The sequence below is a fragment of the Rattus norvegicus genome, chromosome 3 (genome assembly GCF_021556685.1).
Source record: "Rattus norvegicus strain SHRSP/BbbUtx chromosome 3, alternate assembly SHRSP_T2T, whole genome shotgun sequence".
Classification (NCBI taxonomy): Eukaryota; Metazoa; Chordata; class Mammalia; order Rodentia; family Muridae; genus Rattus; species Rattus norvegicus.
This window is the reverse complement of record NC_141536.1, coordinates 33319750-33344480: the sequence shown is the minus strand read 5'-3', so window position 1 is coordinate 33344480 and position 24731 is coordinate 33319750. Positions and strand designations below refer to the sequence as shown.

The window sequence follows — 24731 nt, the reverse complement described above, 5'->3', positions numbered from 1 at the left end:
TCTATTTAACATCACTGCTTTTTGCTCATGAGGGTATAGAGTAGATACTTAATAAACACCAGTGAAATGAACCAATAAATGGGCGGGAGCTCAGGGGCTGAAAGGCACCCTAGACAGATGGGATATGCAGGTTGTTCCCCCAGGTCTGGGGACTCGTGTTCGGGCAGGACAACCCAGCAGAATGAATTCCAATGATACAACTCTTCAACAACTGATTTGGAAGAGATATAAAAACAGCTTGTGGGGGTGGGGGAGCATATGAACAAAGAAGAAAGAATTTTAGTGAGAAATATTCTTAGATTCCTGAAACCACACCGGAAAAGGAAAGCCAAGGTTTCTGATAGACGTAAAGGCCGAATCAATGGCTGTCTCTGATTTTCAAGGCATCCTAGCTCTCATATACCAGTCAGTGTCACCCTGAGGACTGGGGCCGCACAAATTGAGAGTGAGTGCTGCTCTCCTGCCTCCCCCTGCACTCGATCCAGTGAGCAGCGGTCACAGCCTACACCCATGTCTACGGCGCGCTTCAAGCACTGCAGATAGAGTCGTGCCCTTGGCCCTTGTCTAGAGGTTCTGCTGGCTGTACCATCGCCTCCTCCCTCACCTACACAGGCCCAGGATGACATGACTGACATCCGAGTAGTCATGTCAGTGTACAGGGTGCAAGAGGGATTTGAGCGAGGAGCTGCTATGTCTAGCTGGGGAGCGGCTATGGGCTGGGCTGTCAGCCCTGGGTGCTCTGCCTGTGGCAACTGGAACCTACCACCCTGGCACATGTCATAGTCTCAAAGGTGACCTAGAAACTAGGGTGGGCTGTACTTTTCTCTAATGCTTACCTTTTCCTCTCAGTTTTTATACATTATGAACATGTCTTGCCGCAAGTTTTAAAAAAAGGCCTTGTTGCTAATGACAATATAGTTATAAAAAAAAAAACCATACTGTCTTACAAATTAAGATGTGTGTGTGTGTGTGTGTGTGTGTGTGTGTGTGTGTGTGTGTGGTATACAAAGGTATAAAACAGCATAGATTCAACTGTTTTCATTTTAACTTATTTTATATAATGAAACTTCCCAAATGCCCAAGTTTTATGGATTCTTGTTAAGTGTTTTGTAATATTCTTCCACATAAGTTCAGTATTTGTATATCAACAGGTATTTGGGTAATATATTTTATAATAATGTCAAATAATAGTGCATCCAATAGTTTCCACATAATCAGGATATTATAATGCCATATGAAATTTAAAATATTTATCTCCATTACCAATGAAAAATATCGTACATAAAACAACTGGACCAAACGACCGCTTATGGGTTAGGGAGACGCACAACAGTGGCCTTCTGCACAAATAGAACGGCCGACATCTGAATCCCCAGAAGCCATATAAAAGCTGACAGTGGTGGCATTTGCCTACAGCCCCAGTACTGAGGATGGACACAGACAGGTGGGTCCCAGAGGATCATTGGCCAGCCAGTGTAGCCAAAACACAAGCACTAGACTAATCATCATGAACACAGATCCGTCTCAAATGGCAGCCAGCAAGGCAGCAGAGGAAGGCACCCAAGGTCAGCCTTTGGTCTCCACATGTGCACATACATGTGAGCACACCTGTACTGAGCTCACACAAACAGAACATCAGGTGTGCATATTTTTATGGTTTTATATTTGCCCAGTGTTATCAAAAGGATTGCTAAATTATATCTCATGGTGTTTATCAACTTCCCGCCACATACCACCACTGAGGAGCCCTTTCAATGTTTTACTTAATGTGAAAACAGCCTGTAGATACATCTTAGAGAAGTAGGTCAGAGCGCTTTCTATCACTGCACACTATGTTCAGTCGCATCCGAAGCTGACGCTCTGCCTCGTGGTGCTGTCAGACATGCTAATCCACACTGGTACCCATCTCCCCAAATGACTCGGTTGTGAGCTGATGGGCAGCACACACTGGTACATCTTAGAAATCTCAAACCCACATGTAAGCTACACGTCCAGGTAGCCCAGAACTGCCCCCCCCACCCCCGGTCCTCTGAGCTACCTTCCTGAGATGAAAATGCTAATCCAATGGGAAAAGAGCTGGCCTGCTAACTCATCCATGAAACATGCCCCAAGCTGGAGAAACCCAGACTTCGCCATCATGTGTTTGGACAATATATTTAATCACAGTCACATCTTTATTTGAAAAAAAGAAAGAAGAATAAAATCTTCCTATAGAAGTTTTTAAGGATCATGGACAATCATGGAATGTTTAGTGTCGTGTGTATAAGTGATAAACACAGACAGTGGCCTGCCACTACCATCAACAACAGCAGTTTCTATCACACGTCTTGCACTGTGCTCATGGTAGGATGCTTCCCTACCTAATAGGAGACTTAGAGATATATTACGCATGCCTAACTTTATGGCCATCCATAGGTGGGTGGAGAAATAGAGGTAGGCACGCTGAAGATAGGGAAGCCTTGAGGGATTTGTGTAACTGACACAACAAAATCTAGCTTTAAGGATAAACCCAGAGACCAGGCTTGGTAATACATACCAATCACCCGTATTCCAGTAGGGGATGAGGGGGTAGGGCTAAGGCAGGAGGATGATGAGTTCAAGGCCAATCTGAGCTACAAAGTGAAATTTTTGTCTCAAAAATACAAGAAGAGGTGTGTGGGCTAACTTAAGGCGGAGTACGATGACTCTCCCTACTACACACTATTAGCCCCAAGAAGGCTATGGGGAAACAGACCTCAATAGATGGGGGTGACCAAATGGATGGCCTACCTGCGAGATAAGCAACTGGCAAGCTGCCAGCTCCCGCTCGCTGGCATTCATCTTCCTGTTGGAGTCCGTCTGGGCGCTCTCCAGCTGCTTGCTTCGGTTCACGAGAGACTTGACCTCCGACTTCATCTTGCTAATGTACAGGCGGGCCATGGTGAACTCCTCTTCGATGACTCCATTCACATCTGCCAGCTGAGCACAGAAGGCAACATCAGAAGTTTGTGGAGCTCCGGAAACCTGACCATGGCTCCCTAAGCTTTTTTTTTTTTTTTTTTGGCAAAAGCTGCAGTCACAGGAGAAGCAGAAAATGAACGTGAAGTCACTGTCAAGTCCTCAGAGATTACATGAGAGAAAGTTTCCACCAAAACCCACATCAAACACACTCCTCAGTTAACCATGAGAAGAAAAACTACTTAAGAATTTAAGGAGAACACTCCTCAGAAACCTCACCCTGCATGTCTACCACAGTGGCCCAATGTCCCACCTGTAGAGAGACACTTCAATTCTCTTCTCTACACTTTCCACAGTTGTGAGAAGCCCAATGTCTACGTGCAGTGGCTGAAATATAAAAGACTTTCACCACACTCTTCAAGCAGAGCCTCTAATGCGGGAGAATGCACCATTCATGGGGTGCCTCCTCACGTGAAGATTTCCATGCTTGGACATTTGCTGCTACCAATCTCTTTTTCTTTGCCTTTTAGGAGCTGCCCTTCCAAGTAGACAGTAACCTACTTAATAAGATGTCTAAGAACAAGCCTAAGTTTAATTGAGAAGAAATGGCTCTGACTGGATTCCTGAATGAGATATCTGCTTTCTAACTTTCAGAACTCCACTAGAAACCAAAAGTGGAAACAAAGTATTGGGTTAGCCCCATCTGCGGAAATGCACAGTACGCAAGTCGCAAGTTGAGCTGTGAAGAAACTAGCTTTGTGTGTACTATATTCAACCACCAGAGGGCAGCCTTGCACCTTAGGAAGACTGTATGTCCCAGCAGAATCCAAGAATGCCAGCAATTTCTATGTTCCGGTGTTCTCCCAATAGCCCCCTCCCAACTCTTCAAATGTTAGCACTGCTGTCATTAAGTCACATATTTTTCCATGTAAACATTTGAGAGCTGAGAGAAAATGGTATTGGTATGAGCTCTGAATATTGGTAGTAAGCGTGAAGTATACAGTTATACGTGCCTGTATTGTGGTTTTAACCTTATAAGAATTCAACAACACTTAATGACTGTAGCACAATACTAAGTTAACAGCAGGAAAAACTAACAATTATCAGCTGTGACTCCCCTTCATGGAGGCCCTTGCTAAGCTTAAGTCAGGTTTGTGACTGCCTGAGGTTCGCCTCGGAATACTGCTCCTCATTCCAACCATCCCATAATGCAACAGCACAGATACGCTTGCAGCCTTTGTCATTGGTCCAGCACAGAAAAAGGCTCTCTGAGAATACCGTGATCTATAAGTGAGAGGCATCAATGAAATTAACTAGGGCATCTAGTGTCTGGAACCTAAAAATAATCCCCAAACATGCAATTAAGTATTTAAAAATACTCTCATCATACTTGTGATTTCCGGCAAGAAGGACCTTTAATTCGAAAGCACAGACACTCTTTGATTTCATTAATGTGTTCCTCAGCTCTGTGTAAGCATTTAGCATAAAAATACTTTTCCTTATTGTTATCAGCAGGAGGTCCCAACATCCCATAAATCAGCTCCATGTGGCCCTGGGAGGCCTCTATCAGCCCTGTGCAGAATTGCACTGCTCAACACCAACTTGTGGCTCTAAGAATCAACCCTAGAGCACAAACTGGCCAAGCTGGACTTAACGGATTAACCTGGGAGGGCCTGAAACTGCTGGCCCACAGCTGCACTGCTGCTGTGCTTCCTCCAGGCTCTCATAAACACTCGGCTGTGAACAAGGCGGAAAGTACCGGACACTCGGCCCAGACTCTCGGCACCATTCAGTGGTTTTCTGTTTCCCAGAGGTGATCTCAGGGTTCTCAGTGCTCAATCACTGACGATCTCTGAAGGATCATTGAGTAAAGGTAATTCCAAAGAATTTGTTGTCAGGTTTGTGAGCGGCAAGTTAAGGAACACCATTCCTCCATCCAGCGTCCTCAACAGACACAGGTACTACTCAATCCAAGGTGCTTTGTCATGGGAAAGCTCGTCAAAACTGTGGATCCTCGAGTTGTGTTGGGAGTGAGGGACAGGCTGTAGGGTCACTGCCATCCTCAGAACACAACAGTACACTGCAAAACCGTGAGGCTGACTTCATCTAACGCTAACCCTACTAAAGGTATTGTAATTCTCTATCCAGCTTTTCAGGTTAGTGACGACCTATTCTGTAACCAACCGTTGTTGTTGTTGTTGTTCGCTGATAACATTCTTTCTCTCTTCCTTCTCATCCCAGCTATGAGACAACTCTAGACCACTTCCCGTTTCCCTCCCTTTCTCACTTCCTTGTCTTCAGGGGCACCAGTGTGCACAACTCCAGGGTATAAGCCATTCATGGTGATCTAATTCTTCTACAGGACAATCCACATGACCTATGCCTGACCAGCCAGCATGGGCTATATCTACTGGCAATTTCTGGCAATACAGTCCCCTCTCTTGGGTAAAAGTAGTCAGCGATGCAGCACACTGGATGTAAATGAATGAAGACTTGACAGCTGGTGCTACAGCAGTGATCTTGCTACGTGAGGCAAAAGCTTAAAGATATGAAAATGAAGCAGGCTAAGGTCGGGCAGAAAGGAAATAGAACAGCTGGGTCCTTTGTGTTAGGGAGTCACTACAATGAAACAAAATTGGTTTCTCTAACTTTAATAAGCCACGAGTCATCTTGTTAAAAGGCGGATTCTGCTTCAGTGTGTCTGAGGTCAGCCTGGGGTCTAAATTGCTAATTAGCCCCAGGTGATGCAGATGACCCTGAGTAACAGAGGCTCTGGCTCCTCTGTTGCACATAATTAAGTGTGGTTTACTCTTTCAGCCACTGCTAGCTGCCTTTCAGCTGGGAGCCGTTCTCAATTCATACTGCTTGGCTGGAGAATTCTCACTGTACTGGGTGAGAGGGGGGGAGGGGCGGGGGGCTGAGACCTGGCCTGTAGCTTCTCCCAGCCGAGCCCTCATGTGGGGGAGAAGTGGAGGGGGGATGCTGAGACCTGGGCTGTAGCTTTTCCCAGTTGACCCCCAATGTGGGGACACTGCAGGTAAGGCTGAAGGAAAAAGCCAAGTCATACAAAACCAGCTAAGACTGGAAGATCCTCCTCAGACGTGAAAGGCAAATTGTTCCTCTCCTCCATCCCCCACCCCCTCGCCCCTGCTTCATGCACCAGCTCTTCTTTTCCTGCCTTCAATTATTTCCCAGCATGCCACACGTGCAGCGCGTAACCCTGCGCCTCAGGTGCTGCAAAGCCTGACTCAGATCACACCAGAGTAGGGATAGAGAATAGAAGCCTGGCTTACGGTCTTCACATCGTTGGTGCCGATAATTCCACCTATCTCGCCCAGATCCTTGAGAAGCAGGTTCAGGATCTCCGTGGCCCTCTTCTTCTGGTGGTTGCTAAGCTCCTGTAGCTGACTCAGCTCCCGCTGGGTGGTTGTCAGTGTCGTCTGGAAAACAAATTCAGCCACAAGTTACCCAGGTGGCCCACGAATTCCCGCCTGCGACCTCTGGAGCCCAACAGCCCATGCCAGACCAGCTCTTTAATCATTCTCTGATCTCCGTGAAAGAGAACTCTGAAGGCCAACTGTTGTACTTGGTTCTGATCCAGAAACTTAATTCAGAGATGTTATCTTGTAAAACTAGATATGTATTATTAGTAATATTCACACTAGCAAAGTGAGTTACTGAAAATGAATCCAGGCCCCCAGAGCATGGCTCAGTGGTCAGGGTCAGAAGTGACTCCAGCAAACTGTCCTCTGACCTCCACCCATGCACCATGGGGTAAATAAAATGCAATAAGGCTTTTTAAATAATAATAATAATAATAATAATAATAATAATAATAATAAAAAGGTTGGAGAGGCAGCTGCACCAGTCAGGTGCTTGCGGCACAAGCACGAGGACCTAGGTTTGAGTCCTAAAAACTGTATCTGGGTCGGGGGTGCACACATGTCATCCCAGGACTGGAAGGGTTCCTGTGGCCCATTGGCCAGCTACCTACCATACTCAGGTAACTCCAGAACAACGAGACTGTCTCAAAAACAAGACAGACGGCACTGAAGAAGGACGCTGAAGGCTGACCTGGTCTCTAACGTGCACACGCTGGCACAGAAAGTGGCCCCGTGTTTGTGGTATTTAACTATATTCTCTAACTCACCAAATGTTGTTTCGTCTCCCTTGTTCTAATTCAGGTTCCCCAGCTCCAAATACAAATCTGCTCCCTGGGTCACATCCAAATACCCTGTCTGCAATCAACAGCCCAGACAAACATTAATGAGGACAGACAGCAACTTAGAACATCTTCAATCGTCAGGGAAGTCAAATTAAATGCTGTAACTCTTCAAAATCACTCAAGCTCCATAACAGAGCTTCTTCATGAGCAGCAAAAGCTCTATTTTTTTCACCAAACTTCATCAAATTAACCTCTTTTCTACCCCCCATGTTTGTTACCAGGAGAACCAATGGAATAAGTCTCTTCCAGCGTCTTGGTGCTGACTCAAACACTGCTGCAGGAACAAATCCTCTACTTCCGGGGCCTCGCAAGCTAATTCAAAGGCATTTGCAGCTAGTCACTACAATTTACTAAAAATAGCATATTTAAAGCAGTCTGATAATAGTTGTTCTGACACAAAATGAGAAGCGTACTATAGGAAGCCTTGCTTTAAGATGCACAGCCCACAAGGGACAAGATGTACGAACCCAAGGAAACTCTAAGTAGAGGCGGAGTGGCGGTCCTCTCTAAGGGAGTCTGCAGTGACGTAGATCAGCACTGCCAACTGCTTAACCTTAGTTAACTCCACAGACACAGCCATGTCCCCTGGAAACCATTAGGAAGGCCTTTCTTCCTTCATGCCGTAGGATGTGGGAAGCAAGTAGCACTTCCTGTCCTACTCCACCACCAGCAGCCAGCACTTTCCTCCCCAAGTGCTCTGAGCGCCCAGGGCTGGTGTTTCCATAAGGCAGTGTGGCACAGTCCAGGACACCAGGCCGGTCAGGCGGAGGGCACCAGGCTACAGCTGCTCAACTTCTCCATGAGCCGTGTCCAGGCAGCAAAGGGCATGGCATCTGCTACATCACCAAACGCTCACTGACCTCAGCAGACTGCCTGTCACCAGCTCACCACGTAAAACCCACAGCATCTGTCTTTCAGGGAGGAATCAGAAATACAGCAATATTCTAGCCGGAAGCAAGTTAACGGGGCCAGCTTACCTCTGTCCCCCCAAGATAGAACAAGCAGCAGCAACATCATTCAGTAGGAGGTAAATGATGAACTGCTTAACTCCTGTGGGAACCCCATCTTTGCTCCTTAATAACAATGCCTTCAGTGTTACTCATTGATCATCATTTCTCCACCACACACAGAGGTCCTTGCTACATGCTTTACCTAAGCAGTCACTAACGCATATGCCACTGGGGAAGCACATTGTTGTCATCTTGATAGATAAAGCAATGAAAACTCACGACGTTTAAACATCTTGCCTGAGGCCAAAAAGAGTCATAAAGTCAAATTTCTCACTGAGCTTTTTCTGGATCTAGAGTCTGCTAACTATTTCCAGAAAGCAGTCTTGCTGATGTCATCAGCTTCCTGGGTGTAAAACAGCTGTGACAGGCACTCTGTGGGGAAGGGACTGCTGGAGAGGCCTCAGGGAGCAAACTGAGTCTTACACAATAAGCATTCAGCGACCGCCTTCCTATATAAGTCTGTCAACAAAGAAGTCCAGCCCCCTTAACACTATTGCTCCAACCGTTTTCTGGGCCAGCTCATCGGTCAGTTGCTCGTTGGCCCGGGTCTTGTCCTCCACTTCCTGTGACTTCTGGTCGTAATTGACAGCCAGCTCCTCCAGGGCCTGGAGGACCTCCTTCACCTCGTCTTTAGCCGCCTCGTTTTCAATCTGGAGGCGGGTCAGCTCCTCCTGGATTTTCTCGTAGTCCCTTCTGGTGGAAGCTAGAAGCTGGGGAAATGAGGAGGCCAGGTGAGTGCACCACTTACACGTCAAGGACCTGTGCCGCATTTTCAAATGCTATTTCAAAAACCTCTTCTCTTTTTTTCTTTTAAGTTGAAGAATTGTTATGCTAAGTAAAACACACACACACACACACACACACACACACACACCAGGGCACTACAACTGTCATGACCACACTGGCAGAGCCTTTGAAAACAGTGCCACAACTTCATATTGTATGTAAGTTGATTTCAAAATCATCCAAGCAGTACTTAAAATGAAGTCGCTTTTCCTTAATGTACATCAGAACTGTATAGAAGAACGTGCCCCAAACTCTAACACACGGTAAAAAGAGTTCCTGGGCTTGTGGATGTTTTATTTGGCTGTTACCATGGTTATTTTCTGATTTCCTTAATGAGCGTTTATTTCTTTGCAAGGGAAAAATGTTGCCGTTTGAACAGTGACAAAAGGAATTGATCCGAGGCAGCTGAACCACTCTGAGAGATGCAAAGAACAGTGTGGAAGCCACAACAGACAACATAAGCAGTGCCTCAAGCACAGCTGAGAGAGGAACCTATTCCATAGGGTTCCCATGACTCCAAAGGCACAGACTGCCTCCCCGCAGAATCACAGTCATTACGCTGGAAAGATGATGAGAAGAGAGAGGAAGGAAATGGTTACAGTGCTTCCTGGGTGTGGGGGATTGAGACTGGGCCATCGATCTCGGCCACCTGCAGTCACTGTGTGAGCCAATCAACAGCACTTTAGCAAGGAAACATCTTAAAGCACAAAAGAGAAAAAAAGACTTGGGTGATCTCAGCAAGAGAATTCTGTCTCTGGTAGATTAGCTACCTGGGCTTTGCTTGGGTTCCCGTTTGTAAAATCCATGGCAAAATAGTGCAAGAAAGACATTTACGGAAGAACTGAATGCTGGTGGGGGGAGCCTAAAGCCAGGTGGCCTCCTTTTTAGTGTGCCAAACACACAGTAACAGCACTACGGTCCCAGCTGGCTTTCTTCTTTGATGGTCTACTTTTGATTTTGTTTGTGTTTGCCCTGTAGGACAGAGTAGGAGACACAGGCTGTGCTAAAGTACATGGCGGACTCTTGCAACCACCAGGTTACAGAACCAGCCTAGGCACCTGGCAACAGACAACTAGGTAGAGAAAATGTGAGAGGAGATAGACTGGATGAATGGATGACAGACAAATCAATAGGTGGGTAAATATATGATGGCTTGGTAGATGACAGACAGTTGATTAATAGATATATAAATACACACAATGAAGTTTTATTTAGTGATAAAGAAATAGGAGATTGTGTCATTTGTAGGAAAGGATTTGAGACATCATCATATTATGCAAAATAAGCCAGACTCAGGAAGACAAATGTCATGTACTTTCCGTTCTATATGGGTTCTAGAGGGCCTGGGAAAGGGAGTACAGCAGCAGGAGAGGACAGTGGGGCAGGAAAGGCTAACGAGGTGAATATTATCAATTTTATGCATATGTGAAAACCATTCTGTTTATATGAGGCAGTTCACAGAGCCGACTGAGCAGGAACCACCCCCACCCAACCACCAGGACAGAGGTGTCTGCCCCTCCATCCCCAAAGGCTAAGCGCGGCACAGAGCAGCTCCTGAGGCCTCAAAGTACTACAGAGTCGAGCGCTTGTTGTCTGCACACAGCCACAATCAGCCTTTAGCAGGCACTGAGAGGAGAGCCACCAAGAAGTCTCTACATGCTTTAAAGTTTTAAAAAGGGTTATTTACAAATCGTATTTCTAGGACTAACATTATCAATGACAGGTAATTTTTAAAAAGCCCTCTGTAAAAAGGAATTCATTGTGTGTGTTACCTCGTCCTGATCCAACATCTGTTGCTTCAGCTTTTCAGCCAGCTGGCTCTGCTGGTTAATTTCATCGTCCTGAAATGAAACATCGCGTTTAATTTTCCGTTAGTTGTGTCAGTTTTGATATCCCTGTTTCCCTTCCAGAATCAGACACCAAGAGGCCAGTCCCGAGTTCACTTACTAGATGGGGAAAGTACAGCAGGAGCCATTCCGGGAGCTTGCTAATTCGTGTCTTTCTTCACCCAGCGTTCTTTCTAGGAAATGTAATATCTACCTAGAGAACCCAAATCTTGCCCACCCAGAAACCAGAGGTCTTACACTTGGGAAGTGAAGGAACCACAGAGACTACAGAGGGAAGGATCCCCACATAAAGATGTAAACAGAATGGATTGTCAAGCACATCTGTGACCAGAAATGTTGCCAAGTGACGGGAAGGAAGGGTCGCTACACCGTGCCCATTTATTTAGAGTAGAAAAACTAGTGCCTATGTAAGTTTTCTCCAATAGACAGCCCTCTTGACTGGCAACCAATAGTCTTATCAATTGAAAGGCAGAACAAGCAGAGAAGCCTGCGGCCAGCGGGGTGTGCACACAGGAAAACAACAGCTCTCCTCACCGCCACTAGGTGTTGCTGTTGAGACAGCAAGAACGCTCTGCCTGGCTCTCTCCCCACCAGAGCCGGCCACCTCCAGTGAAGACAGGCTTGAGGCAGAACCACTATGGAAGAATGTGGCCTTTACAGCTCTGTTTTCATTTTTTCAAGTGAAATTTTAAGTACATTCTTTGAAAAAAAATGATAATGGGGCTGTAGGCTCACATCTCCCTCTGTTACAAAAGTCCTATGGGAATACCTGTCTCGGGTGGAACCCCCAAGCAGTCAAATACAGTTCAGTGTATTACACTGCCTTTGTGCCAGGTCCTGCCTCAGTGTTTTCCTCGTTAAAGACCCCTGTCCTGCACTCTGGATCTGTTTCAGAGGTGAGGTAAGACGGGTGAGTGGCAGAGCCTCTCACAGGCATCTGTAACATGTATGGTGGCGTGGGGTTAAGTGGTTGGGGTGGCAGGTCCTCTCTCCATAGAGCACCAGCACTCTCACATCTGTAGGGCAGGCTCTGCACACCCGTGTCCTGCGTCTTTGGTCTTTCCTATGCACTTGGTCTCACTAGTCTGCTCAGAAAACTCATTTGCTCTGAACTTTATACACCAATGTTTCTTCAATGGCTGTATAAAATACTGTCTATTTTTCTCCCAACTCAGATTTTAGGTGAAAAGAATTAGAGAAATTACAGCACAGTAAAACTGCCAAGAACCGGCCGTTCCACAGCTAGCTCACTGCTTTGTAGATCATGTGTTTCTTCAACTTCAGACACTGAGCCTGTCGGTTACCAGGGCCAATTTTATATTTCTGCTTCTCAGCACAGGAAGAGTACACAGCTTAACATAAAAGACCCAAAAAAGTTCAACTTCATCTCCTCCCCAAGGCAATGAAGCAACTCAAAATCCACAACTGCCCCCAAATGACAGAAACACGAAGGGACAAGGTGAGGTGACTTGTGTTTGCACATTGCACTCTGGGCAAAGTCTGAAGAGGCAGCCTTCCTCCCTGACGGGTGACAAGCTAAGACGTGATGAAAAACCATCCAGGAAGGTGAAAACAGGACTCCATGAGAGGGCAAATCAGTTTTAGAGCCGTGCCTTGAAGTATGTTTGCCCTTTACAAAGGCAACTTTCTAGGAATTAGTGTTGTCATTCTGATTTCACTGTAATTTTCTAAGCCTTTCTGAATAAGTTGTGCTGTACTTCTGCATGTCAGTGTATCTCTTAGGACACGTTTAAGCATGCGCACTGTGAGATACACGATTTCAAAGCACTTTTCAAAAATCAATTTTGTAGTTGGGTTTTTCTTACAGTCACCTCAGTTGTCAAAAAGTCACTAAATCTGGAGATGTTTTTTGATAAACAGTCATTAGTACAGAATGTAATCAACTTACAATCCTTGAATTTACTGCTTTCAGTGAGAAAAACAAAGCCACCACCAATATTTTTATGCTAGAACCCAGCCCCTACCATTAGACTGACACTTCTTCACACTCTCAAATGAGGCATCTTCTCCACCAAGCAAAGAGAACCCCCAGAGGGGAAGCCTGATGAGAAACTTGTATTTATAGTGTGCTGTATGTAGGACATTTAGTCCCCATAGCAGTCTTTGAAGTGACATCTGTGAGCCCCAAGTTACAGATAAGAACAGCGTACGGGCAAGTATGGGCATCTTCCCTGAGCCTCTTATCATTGAGCCGCAGGTCTCCTACAAAGTGGGAGCTTTTCTGCTAAGTCTCAGGACCTTAGGTTTATCTATTCTTAGACCCATGAGGAATAGCATAGAGGGATTTGGGGAAACTGTGTAATCTTTCCCCACTGTGTCCTAAAAAGACTTACTGAGGTTAACCAGTTCCTTGGTCAAAGGGCTAAGGCCAAAATGAAATGAGTGTGGGGCTCAAGGTCGAGAGCTATGAAAGCTCATTCCTGCTCTACCAACTACAGGCTGTGAAGACTTAAGAAAGAAATGCAATCACCAGATGCTAATGCCTCACGTCATCCCAGAGCCTTCCAGTTCTACCATTTGATAACCGAAGAAGACACTGTCCCAATTCACGCAGTCTCAAAGTAGCTAAGCCTCTAAACCATCAGAAGCACGGGCTATCTGCTAGAGCCTTTGAGGGACACATGAGGATGACAGTCGGTAGATCACAATCAAGCAGCTCACAAATGGCTGAACAGTAGACCACGAGCTTTGATGCCCTCTAGGGCATCATCTCTGTGCTCTGTGCTCTGTTCTCTTCCATATCTCTCAGCATCATAGAACCAACTCTGGCCTGACATCTCAGAACCTGAGGACGTGGAAATTGTAAAGAGAGGAAGAGATTGAGTGTGGCTTTTCCTCATCGTTGAAAACAGTAGCAGTCCTCTGGGAGAAATCAAGAAGTTTGCATAAACTATTAACTTACTATTGATTTACTTTTGCATTGAGGTGTTGAGAATAAAATCCATGATTGAAGAAGCAGGGTGGGGTGACAGAGCGTGAAGAGCAAAGAACCCTGTTCTCGTGGGTAGGGGTATCTTGTGAGATGTGTTTGTGGAATGGTAGGGTCACCCTGCCTTAATGTTTGGGTGACATGTAACTCCCAGAACCACAGACAAACAGAAGGAGAACCCTCAACCAGTCACATTCAGCTTGCAAGGGTGATACCAGTCCAGACTCTGGGCTGTATCCCAAAGACAGAGCCCTGTGAGATTAATGGTGACAGTCCCAGAACAAAACTGTAACATCGAGCCAGAGGTGTCCCCATAGCACCTGAGCCAAATCGCCACACAAAAGATGAAATCAGACTGAGAATATCAGCAACCTTGACGAAATGAACTAAAAGAGCTTGGGATATCCCAAGGGGAATATGTCAGGATCACATGACCTACTGACATAAGTTCCTGGGCCTCTGCGATTCCTAAGTGGACCTTTACTGAGGACGAATGATACCTGCTGTTCAGGGAGTCTTTTTCTCTACTCAAATGTTCACAATTGCATGGCTATTTGAGTTTGTTCTAGGAGTTAAGCATCTTCTATTAACATGAGCAAGCTACATCCCTCAACAGTCTGCCCCTGAAAAGAGCTTCACAGGAGAAAGGTATCAGTCTTTAAAGTGATTAGGTCTGAGGCTTGGGGCCATGGAGCTATGTGATTAACCTTACACTTGTCCCCAGTGGGACTGCTATAGACTTCTCTAAGAAGAAAGGAACAGGAATGGAGAAGGAGGAAAGAGACAAGAACACCCATGCACACTCACACAGCCGTCCTCTCTGGCAATAATCTATTCAGACAGACAGATTTCTGGAAGTGAGGACTTGTCTATCTAGACCATCCCACCCTCCCACCCCCGCCAGCCCAGCTCTTTTTGATTAGAACTTCCTACAGTAATCAAGCTAGAAAACAGGGATCGGGAAGATATACATCCACAGTGGTCTGCAGCCTACCTCAGCTCCAGGGGGCTGACTGTGTCGGCCACCTTCAGTCTTTGGACCAGAGTGAAGACTACCAGTCTCTGGCTAATGTATATAATGGCACACAGGGGCTGCTTTCTGAGAAAGCGCTGACCCCACAAGGCAAAGGGAAACAGGATAGAAACCATACCTCTATCTTCATTTTGGATCTCTCTTTACTTTGTGCAGTCACCTGATTAACTCTGCAGAGAAGCACGTTAAGCACTCGGGGAGTGCCTATCTAAAAATCCATGGTCCCTAACCTGTCTCATCCCCTTTCGAGGCTGACAGTACACAGATGAGAGTAACTAAGGCACTTTGCAATCAGTGACCTGTCCCAGACCCCCTCAAAGGCACCTGAATGTCCGCAGTCACTAACCCAAACCTGCAGTGCCCTCGTTCCAAAGCAACAGAGCCGTGGAGACGTGTCATCACCGGGTGAGGGCAGTCTTCCAAAGCAACAGAGCCGTGGAGATATGTCATCACCAGGTGAGGGCAGTCTTCGAATGGGAGCCCTCAGCAGTTAGGAACTGACATGCCCATATAAGCAGTATTTCTTGGAAGCATCCAAGATCCAAAACTGAGACAATCGACACACATTGAACAGGATGATGGGCTTCGTTATGTGTACCTCTTGCCTGCCACTCCAATGTCTCCCCAGGTCTGTGCCCTGAAGGATAGAGTTAGGGTCATGCAGCCCCTTCCACATTCTTCCCCCTGGATGTGGCAACACCTATTGACTCTTCTTATCTCCTCACCATTAGGAGATAGCTTATCTCTTTAACTGGCTCACTGGGGCAGAGTGGAGGCTTGGGGCCCGCAGAGACAGGGCTGCTGCTCTGAAGCACAGACCTTGTCATCCAGCTGTCGGTACAGACTGGTGATTTCCTCGTCATACTTCTCTTTCTCAGCAGAGATGCCGTCAACCACAGGTGTGATGTTGTCTATGATGGGTGTGTTGTCGCAGGGCTCCAGGTTCTTCTGGTCCTTGGCACTGATCTGTTCATCCTCAGGCACAGCTTCCCCTGGGAAAACACAGCAAGCAGGGTGCTGAGGCCTAGAGAAATCAGGCATGCAGCCCTCCAGGAAGGAAACTAAAAATAGTCACTCCCACTGACAAAGACACAGCAGACACAATAGAGTCCTTGTGCAGAGAGCTAAAGTCCATTCTTTCTGTTTGGGAAGAAAGGTGTAGCTAATTGACCACTGTTAGCCCAAGAATGCAGGGCAGAAATCAAATGGCTGCACTGGTCACAGAGCTGATCCAACTGATCCAACCCCAGCACTGCCTGGGAGCTCCTGCACACACTTTTCCTTTTGTGGAAACACGCTAGTGCTTACAAGTTTCATATTCTCTCTAGTCACCGATTCAAAGGGAAATAGACCTCTGAGGCATCCTAATTACCAATTAATTATGTTACTGTGTCATTAGTAGAAACAGCCAAAGCAAGGAACACAGCGCCACTGTTTAACCAGAACGCGGTGGGACTCCGCTCCTCCCAATCTCAGACTCTTGAGAGTCAGTGGAAGTCAGGGCAGCCTGGACGTAGGATTGTATCAGTCCCACGCCATCACAGCTCCACCACCACACTCTCCCCCAGGAAGCCGAATTAATTGGCTCTGCTGGAGAGTTCAAGTAGAATAATTTCTTGTGATGTCAGATAGTCCCCAGGAAAAGAAAAGGCAGCCAATCTGGAATCTATACACCACTTCTCAGCCTGCCAGGCAGGGTCTGCAGGGCCGTCAAAGGAAGGGCTCCTCAATCTGACAATGCTAAGAGGATCTCAGGCTGGCCAAGGGCTGCCCCAACAGGAAAATCAGGATGCAAAGACAGAAACAGATCCTATGGACACCGCACAGCCTGACTTCGTCTTTCAGCTTGAATATTTGAAAGCAAACCCACACCAAAGACGTTTCACCACCACAGTGCAAACAGCAACTTCACTCCAGCCCCTGAGCATCAGGGAACCTCAGGCCTCACTCAGCTTCTCGGCTCAGAATATCTATCCTGCAAAACTTTCCCAGAAAACTCCCCTAAGCCATAAGCAGGGGAAGGACAGAAGAGCTGAGAAATATACTGTTCTTTCGTGAACAGTGTATTTCATGCCTCAAGGAACCCAGCTGAACACAGTGCACATTATCTCAGTACACAAGACACCGGGATGCCCTGGCTTTAAGGCTTGTGTGCAGCTTCTGTGTAAGTAAAGCTAACACCAATGACTTCACCTTTGTATCTGTTCCATCTAAAGCAGTGACGGGAAGCAACCCCTCGGTCATCCATACTTCACTGCAGGTAAAACTAAGCCTCCCTGTGTTCCCCTTTCAAAGGGACTGCACACTATGTGTGAGCATTTCTCTGGAATTATTGACCTAAATAAAACCAGATCATGGTGGCCTCTGAACTGAACCTGAACCAAATCAGTATATCACCCAGCAAAAATCGCTGGTTCAAAGCACTCGTCAGCAACGTTAGCGTGAGGAATGAATTTCATTCAATAAAACAATCTATATTCTCTACAGCCTGTTAAACCCATGGGCTATCAGAGCGGCAAGACAGATGACGAGATGGATGAGTGAACAGATGAGAGGGTGAGTGGATGGATGAAGATACAGACATAATTTCTAGCCACACGGATAATTTAGAATATGCCCTCAAACAACCCGGGAAATGTACAGCATTATTAGAACCTCTTTTTCCTTTCTAATTCTGTTCTTCTTACGAATCTGACACCGACACTCTGGCATTTGTAAAAGTCCTGCATATGATTATATTTTGGGTTTTTCAGGAATAGTTTGTAAAATTTGGGAAACATAGCAACTGACTATTAATTTAACCTTCCTGTTTCAACATGCTGAAGGTGAAATTCTTAACTGTACTGGCCTGACCCAGAAATCCTCCAAGCATGACCATATTATCCACAGACACTCACTGCAGAGAAAGAGATAAGATCCGGGACATTTGGAAGAGATGTGTTCCCCGAGAGCTTTGGTTCCAAATGGCTGGGCAGGCAATGATATCTGAGGGCTAGATGAACTAAGGATCCCCCAACCCCCAAATTCATCTGGGCAGGCAGAGGCCAGGGATTAACTCCTGTGACCTACAAGTGATCTGCTCAAACCAAGTCACAGATCAGATTTCCTAAAGCTGTCTTCTTCTGAAAATGGCATTACCGAGGGGTAGGTGATGCCCCAGGATACAGAGGTCCAGAAAGCTGCCACTGCCGCTATGGTCCCCTTGAAAATGATCAATAGACTCTCATAAACATTCCCAGTGCCCAATGGGATCTTGAGGCCACGCTGCACATTTCCACGGGTCTAATTAATCACAGGCATGCAGCCCGCTTAGCCTCTTCAGTCCCTTTCTGTGAAGAGGAGGAAGCGAAGCTGCTTTCATCACAGAACTGTTCTGAAGACGCAGGAAGATGGTAGATGTCAGGAGCACGGCCAGCATCACAGCCTGAAGGCTACCTCTGCTTCCCAAGGAGTGGGGCAACGGCACACGCTTGGCAGTCCAATTTTTCTAGCATATTCAAAACACCTTTGTGCCCAAGTGGTCTTTTAAAAAGTAAAACACCAAACAGTTATGCAAGTCCTTTACAGGGTTATTGTGTATCGTCATGAAAACAGTGTTTGAAACCCGCAGCAGCCTTTCTGGGTTCCCGTGAGCACTTCTTTGAATCAAAGCGTCAACACGTCTCCCACAAAGCTACATGTAAACAGCAAGCTCTCGCCAGTTCATATTCTAAAGGTCAGGTGGGCAGGATTATAATTATTTTTTTTTTGCAACAGCCATTCAGATGGAGCTGAACAAAGCAGCCACATGCAGAAGCAGCAGCAGCACAGCCCCTGCCCAGGAAGGAACCAGAGGGTTTCCAAACACCACTGCCCTTCAAAGGACAGGGGAATGACTTCCAGACGACACCCTGGTAACTATACTGCCCAGCTCACAACGATGTCTAGGGACTGTAAATTCCGAACACCGTGCAAGAGCTGACACCAGGCAATCTGTCTCCATGGCAATCTCGCCGTGTTAATCGAGAATATTCCCTGCACTGCAGCGTGCTCCACAAGATGATTATGGAATAACTGATTGTAACAGAGAGGAGGGCTGCAAGCCAGCCCTGGAGGAATAATGCCCTCAATCAATCAGGGAGGAAGAGAGACCACCAAGTGAAGACTAGCAGTGCGTTTTATTTTCTCTCTGCTTTATTAAAAGCAGATTTCTTTGAGTCCAGCCCACGAGGCTTGTTTCTGCTGCCTACAGAAGAGCTTCCAACCTTGGAAAACGTCAGGTTCCCCAAGCTGAAAGGCCGCCCATCTTTAAATAAGCATTCTGGCATTTACTATTGTCAGCTGTAATTACCTCTAAGGACTAAAAAGATCTGTGTTTACACAGGAGCATTCTTTTGGAGCATACCTATAGGGCTTGCAGAACCTTCTAATTATAAAACGAAAACCCCCAGAGATCATAAATAACATTTCTGAAAAAGGGGAGGGGGGAAACTACCAATTTCAATAGATGAAGATGGCAGACTACCAAAAAAAAAAAAAAAAAAAAAAAAAAGAACAAAAAAACCCTCATTAGGTCTATTAGTTAAAAATTCTAAAATGGATTTAATGGATTTATTTGGATCTTTTTTTTTCTTTAGCGATGCTATTAGACTGCCAGGAAATCATTAAAATTTCACACATGAAATAGCAACAAGCTAGTAATTCTTTCCCTAAGTTGAGTCCCCGAAGCCTCTGGAGAACACAGAGAGGTAATTGCATTTTCTCAGCCACTCCAGGGCAGGGATTTGCAGGTCACTCACAGCTTCCACCAGAAACCACTGTAGATCTGGCAAACGAGGTGTTTTGTTTTAATACCAATTAAACAGGCCCAGTGGCAAACCTAATGGTAAGCAATTTGTGTATCGAAGACACTAAAAGGAGATCCTTAAGTTGCCAGATGGGCAGGAACAGCTGGCGACAAGATGTCATTACATAAATGTGAAGTTTAAAAAAAAAATCATTCCTTTATGAGACTGCTTTGCATACAAATAGCATCCTTCACCCTCGTTCCTAAAAATACTGTAAGCAGCCTCTGCACCCCCTAATCCTGTCTAAAGCAATTTTTCTAATGCACAGGCTAACCAGATCCTGTGGCCTTCTTTACATTCATGACCTTTTGAATAGGACACGTGGTTTGGTGAGCAGTCAGTATTTCTATTAGCTTAGGTGCACTCTCAAAGGGAGAAAGAACACAGCAAATTAGACCTCTTGACTGAAATGCTAACTCCTGTGAGTGTGAGCTCACGCCTGTGCAGCTAAGAGCAGATGGCAGCACCTCCCACAGACTTAATGCTGAAAGAGTAAATCTCAACAGGCATAGTGGTCCCCCTCCTGAAGTTCCAGAACTGAGCAAGCTGAGGCAGAAGGATCAAAGGTCAAAGCTAGCCTGGGCAACACAGCAAAATCCTGTCTCAAGAAACCCAAACAAAAGAAAGCATTTACTAGCACGATTTCCCCAGACAACACCAATCGAAACCTACTACACTTATTGTATACCTAGTTGTTCAACAGGAGAGACGCAGCAGACACACCAAACCCCCTTTGCCCTGCTACCCAGACACCTGCATTTTTGGTTTTTGTTCTTTCCTGACATGAACCCCCGTAAAAATTTTGGTTTAGGACCCAACAATATGGCTTAGCAGGTAAAGCTGCCTGCTGCCCAAGACTCATCACCCAAGTTCAGTCTCTGGGACAGAAGAAAAGAGTTAACTCATGAAAGTTGTCCTCTGACACTCACAAGTAAAGTGTGGCATGTACACACACACACACACACACATACACACAAACACACACACATACAAACAAACACACACTCACAAACACACACACTATCACACAAACACACACTCTCACACAAACACACACACAAACACACACACACACACACACACACGTCATTTAAAAAAATGTCAGTTTGGCAGTGATATTTAGTACACAAAGCAGCCATGAATTTGAAGGAGAGCAGGTAGGGGATATGCGGGGGCTTGAAGGGAGGAAGAGAAGGAAGAAATGATGTAACAGAATTATAATCGCAAAACTAAAAAATGTTTTTTAACTTTTAAACTTGGTTTTCTTTTTTGGTTTCATTTCTCCTTTTTCTTTTTCTTAGAAATTACATTTTTATTCACGTATCCATGCTATAATAATAATCATAATCAGCATCATATTCAGAGTTGAAACTAGAAGAAGAACAGTTTTATCTCCTCTTTTGTGACTCCTTTTGAGCCAGGGTCTCTTTGTGGCCCAGGTTACCTTTAAGTTGCAATCTTCCCACTTCTGCCTCTAGAATGCTGAGAGGATAGGAGGGAACTACGATGCTGATTTATTTTAAAATTTACACTTATACGTTTATTCAGTGTATGTCCATATACATACATATGTGTCATGGCCTATGTGTAAGGTGAAATATGATCCACAATCGGTTCTCTCCTTGCACCCCAGGGACTAGACGCAGGCTTTATTGTCATACAGCCAAAGTAGCCTGTCTTTCACAGACTAGGTCACACTTCTATCCTGGTCCTTTAAATATCCAAAATGATGTGGGAAACAAGCACCCGGCTGTTCCCACTCCAGCCTGTGTTCAGACACTCTGCATGCTGTGTCTCCTTTATATTCTTCCCATCTAGGCTGGGCAGGGTCAGTTGCTGCCACTGCTTCTCACCAGAGGACAATAACTGGTTCACTGCAGGATGAAGCCCTGGCCATGAGGTGGCTCTCCTCATCCTTCCTTAATAAAAAGGTGTGGTCAGACAGTGATGGCCCACACCTTTAGTTGCAGAACTTTGCAGGAAGAGGTAGATCTGAGTCCCAGGCCAGCCTAGTCTATACAGAGAACCCCTGAGTTGAACCAAAACAAAAACAAAAAACAAACAAGAAAAGACAGGGTGTTTCTTTCGGTCGCTGTGTGTGTGTTAAAGAGCTAGCACACTTGAGAAGCAAAGCCAAAAAGAATTATGCTTGCAGAACATATGCTCCAAGTTATGGGTGCCCACTCAATTGGGAGAACTGTCCAGTGTGCAGTGCTGAGGGGCTGCTGCCTTAGTCACTCAGAGCTACTATGACAAAGTACCACAGGATGGGGTCTCTTAGGCAACAGAGACATTTCTCCTATCTTGGAAGCTAGAAGTCGGAGGTCAGCATGGCAACACAGACATCCTGTTCTTGGATGGGGTGTGGGAGCTCTTCTGTCTTAGTGGCTTTGACTACTGGGATTAAAGGTTTGTAATACAATGACTGAATACATGACTGAACCTAAACTTAACTGTATGGGATCTTGCCCCAAGATCACTACTCCCTTAATTCAATTTAATATTTTTGAACACAGGATTCAGCTCCATTTCACTTCCTGGTACCCCTTAAAAACTTGAACCATGTATTTTGTGTCTTTCCTTTCTAAGCTTGTTATGCTTGTTCAAAATGCTCTTCATGAGACTTAACGAGAGAACAAAGTCTATGATGGGTGTTCCTGAGACTTCCTTTGTGAATGCAATTAATCTGAGTCTTTTCACATTAGCCTCAGGCAGACTCTTCAGATAAGAGCAAAAAGTAGCCACATTCTTCACCAAAATACCACAAAAACAGTCTCTATGTCACATATTGAAATGGCCCATTTAAGGCATTCCACTGCCTTCCAAATCCATAGTCTCAAAATCCACATTCTTCCAAATAAAAGTATGGTCAGGCCTATCACAGCAATACCCCAGTCCCGGGTACCAACTTCTGTCTTAGTTAGGGTTTTATTGCTATGAACCAACACCATGAGCGACCAAGGCAATTCTTATAAGGACAACATTTAATTGGAGCTGGTTTACAGATTCAGAGGTTCAGTCTACAATCATCAAGGTAGCATCCAGGTAGACATGATGCAGGCAGAGCTGAGAGTTCTACAGCTTCATCTGAAGGTTATAGTAGAAGACTGACTTTCAGGCAGCTAGGAGTATGGTCTTAAAGCCCTTGCCGGCAGTGACACACCTACTCCAACAAGGCCACACCTCCCTGGGTCAAGCATATACAAACCATCACAAGAACTCTTCTGCATCAGCTCCTGCCTCCAGGTTCCTGCCCTGTTTTGAGTTCCTGCCCTGAATTCCTTCAGTGATAAACTACAATGTGAAAGTATACACCAAATAAACCCTTTCTTCCCCAAGTTGCTTTTGGTTATGGTGTTTCATCACAGCAGTAGACATCCCAACTAGGAAACTCCCAAAGAAACCAATGCCTACTACCATCACCTCAGGATCTGTGATTTCCACACGTGTCTTGGAGGGAACCTAAACTTACAATGTGTAGTCTCAATCTCACTTCTAAGGCTGAAAATTGGTCCAGGTGGAGGTAGAGGGGTTAGACCTTAGATCAGCCTCTAGATATATAATAGGGCAAGCCTTTTACTTTAATAATGTCTTGTCTCACCTGTCACCACCAACTGGGTTAGACCTGTGTCCTTATTTATCCATTTACCTGCACCTGATTTGTAATTGATTCCCTCCTGCCTTGCTTTGCCACTGTCTTCTCTACGATAGCAACTACAGGAATACTAAGTACTCACAGGCACATATATGTGTGCACACACTTATTCCTTGCTCTCTCACAGCCAGAATGGAGCAGAGAAGCTTTTAAATTATAAGTACACCCTGCAAGGAAAGGAGTATTTTTCCTATGGAAAGCACCCATTGTCAGGGCACCTAGAATGCATTCAGATCCTGGTGTGGAAATATCAATACCCAGGGAATACTGAAGTAAATTAAGTAGCTGCCTCCTAGAAGTTTAGATCCAATAATGTATTCCGTATTTCAAAGGAACCAGGCAATATCCTGCCACTTCGATATGAGTTGGGAGAGCTGACACTGTGTCCATCCTAGCTTTCTTCCCCACATGGCTACCAGGTCTTAGGACTCAGGTGTAAGGAGTCATCCGGAGTGATTCAGGATAGCACTACTCCAGCCTCCTCACTCTCCCTCACTGCTCTCTTATTACCCATAGTCTCTCTCAGTCAGGCCATGTTCTATGCACTTACAAACCGTTGCCTCCAGAAAAGTCACCTAAAAAATAAATATTCTAGCTGGGAAGGCAAGGTTCTCTGCAGAATACTTCCCATTTCAGCTGCTTGGAGGTTACAAGGCCACAGGCTGTGGGGGGAGTCTGTCAATCTTTACTTCCTCTCTTCCCTCTCTCTATCACCTCTAGGAGCCTTGCCTCTACCTATGCCTTCAACCACAAAAAAGATTAGTAATATTCCAGTTTCCCTCTTCCCTCAGAACTACCTTCTCAACTAGGATGTTTCTTGGGCACTCCAGGCTTCCTCCTTAGCGCACTCCTTCCCAGTCTGCTTCTTTCCCTGTTCTTTTCCAGCCTAAGGGAATAGTTCTGTCTTCCAGCCAACTTAGCCAAGACAAAAGCCTCAGAACCACCTTGACACTGTCCTCCCTGTATGCCTAGTCCTCATCAAACCTTGCAAATTTCTGTTTCAGAACCAATCCAACTCGCTCTCTTCTACCTCCTCCAATTTAACTGCCTTCTCCTTGCCTCTACCACAACTTCTTCTGCCTTCCCCAGTCCTTTCTCCAGCACAACCAAAGACCTTCAAAACGTAACTCTTCTTAAGTGCTCTGTGGCAGAGTGGCTTCTTGTTGCTTGAAGAACAACTCCTATATCTACCTGCCAAGCTCATCCAAGACCACTGTTTCCCCAGCCCAGACTCCACACTGGTCTTCCACTCCCACCCTCAGTTCCACGGCGAATTCAGTCCCCTCCACAGGAAGCTGGAGCTCACCTTAAATCTCCTATTTCCCAGCGAACTGCTCTCTCCAGTCAACTTCTATATTGCGTATTCAGGGAAGCCCTCACTGCCTTCTCAAAGAGGTCAAACGCCTGTTATAAAATCTCTGGACACACACTTTCTTTTCTGGGGGTGCAGCATAGACTATTA

At 45.7% G+C, this 24731-nt stretch overlaps 1 protein-coding gene and 1 long non-coding RNA gene across 3 annotated transcripts in view; one reads left to right on the top strand and one right to left on the bottom strand.

The window, feature by feature from the left end:
- Kif5c (kinesin family member 5C) overlaps positions 1 to 24731 on the bottom strand; it is a 153655-nt gene that overhangs the window by 39671 nt on the left and 89253 nt on the right. For both annotated transcript variants that reach the window (NM_001107730.1, XM_087651556.1), the window contains 5 exon segments: positions 2770 to 2958; positions 6231 to 6377; positions 8676 to 8882; positions 10731 to 10799; positions 15608 to 15780. In NM_001107730.1, the coding sequence (NP_001101200.1) occupies positions 2770 to 2958; positions 6231 to 6377; positions 8676 to 8882; positions 10731 to 10799; positions 15608 to 15780 (785 nt within the window).
- On the top strand, positions 8709 to 10822 carry LOC102556679 (uncharacterized). The gene is made up of 3 exons (XR_015684333.1): positions 8709 to 8903; positions 9314 to 10091; positions 10413 to 10822. It is a non-coding gene; the product is annotated as an uncharacterized LOC102556679 (long non-coding RNA).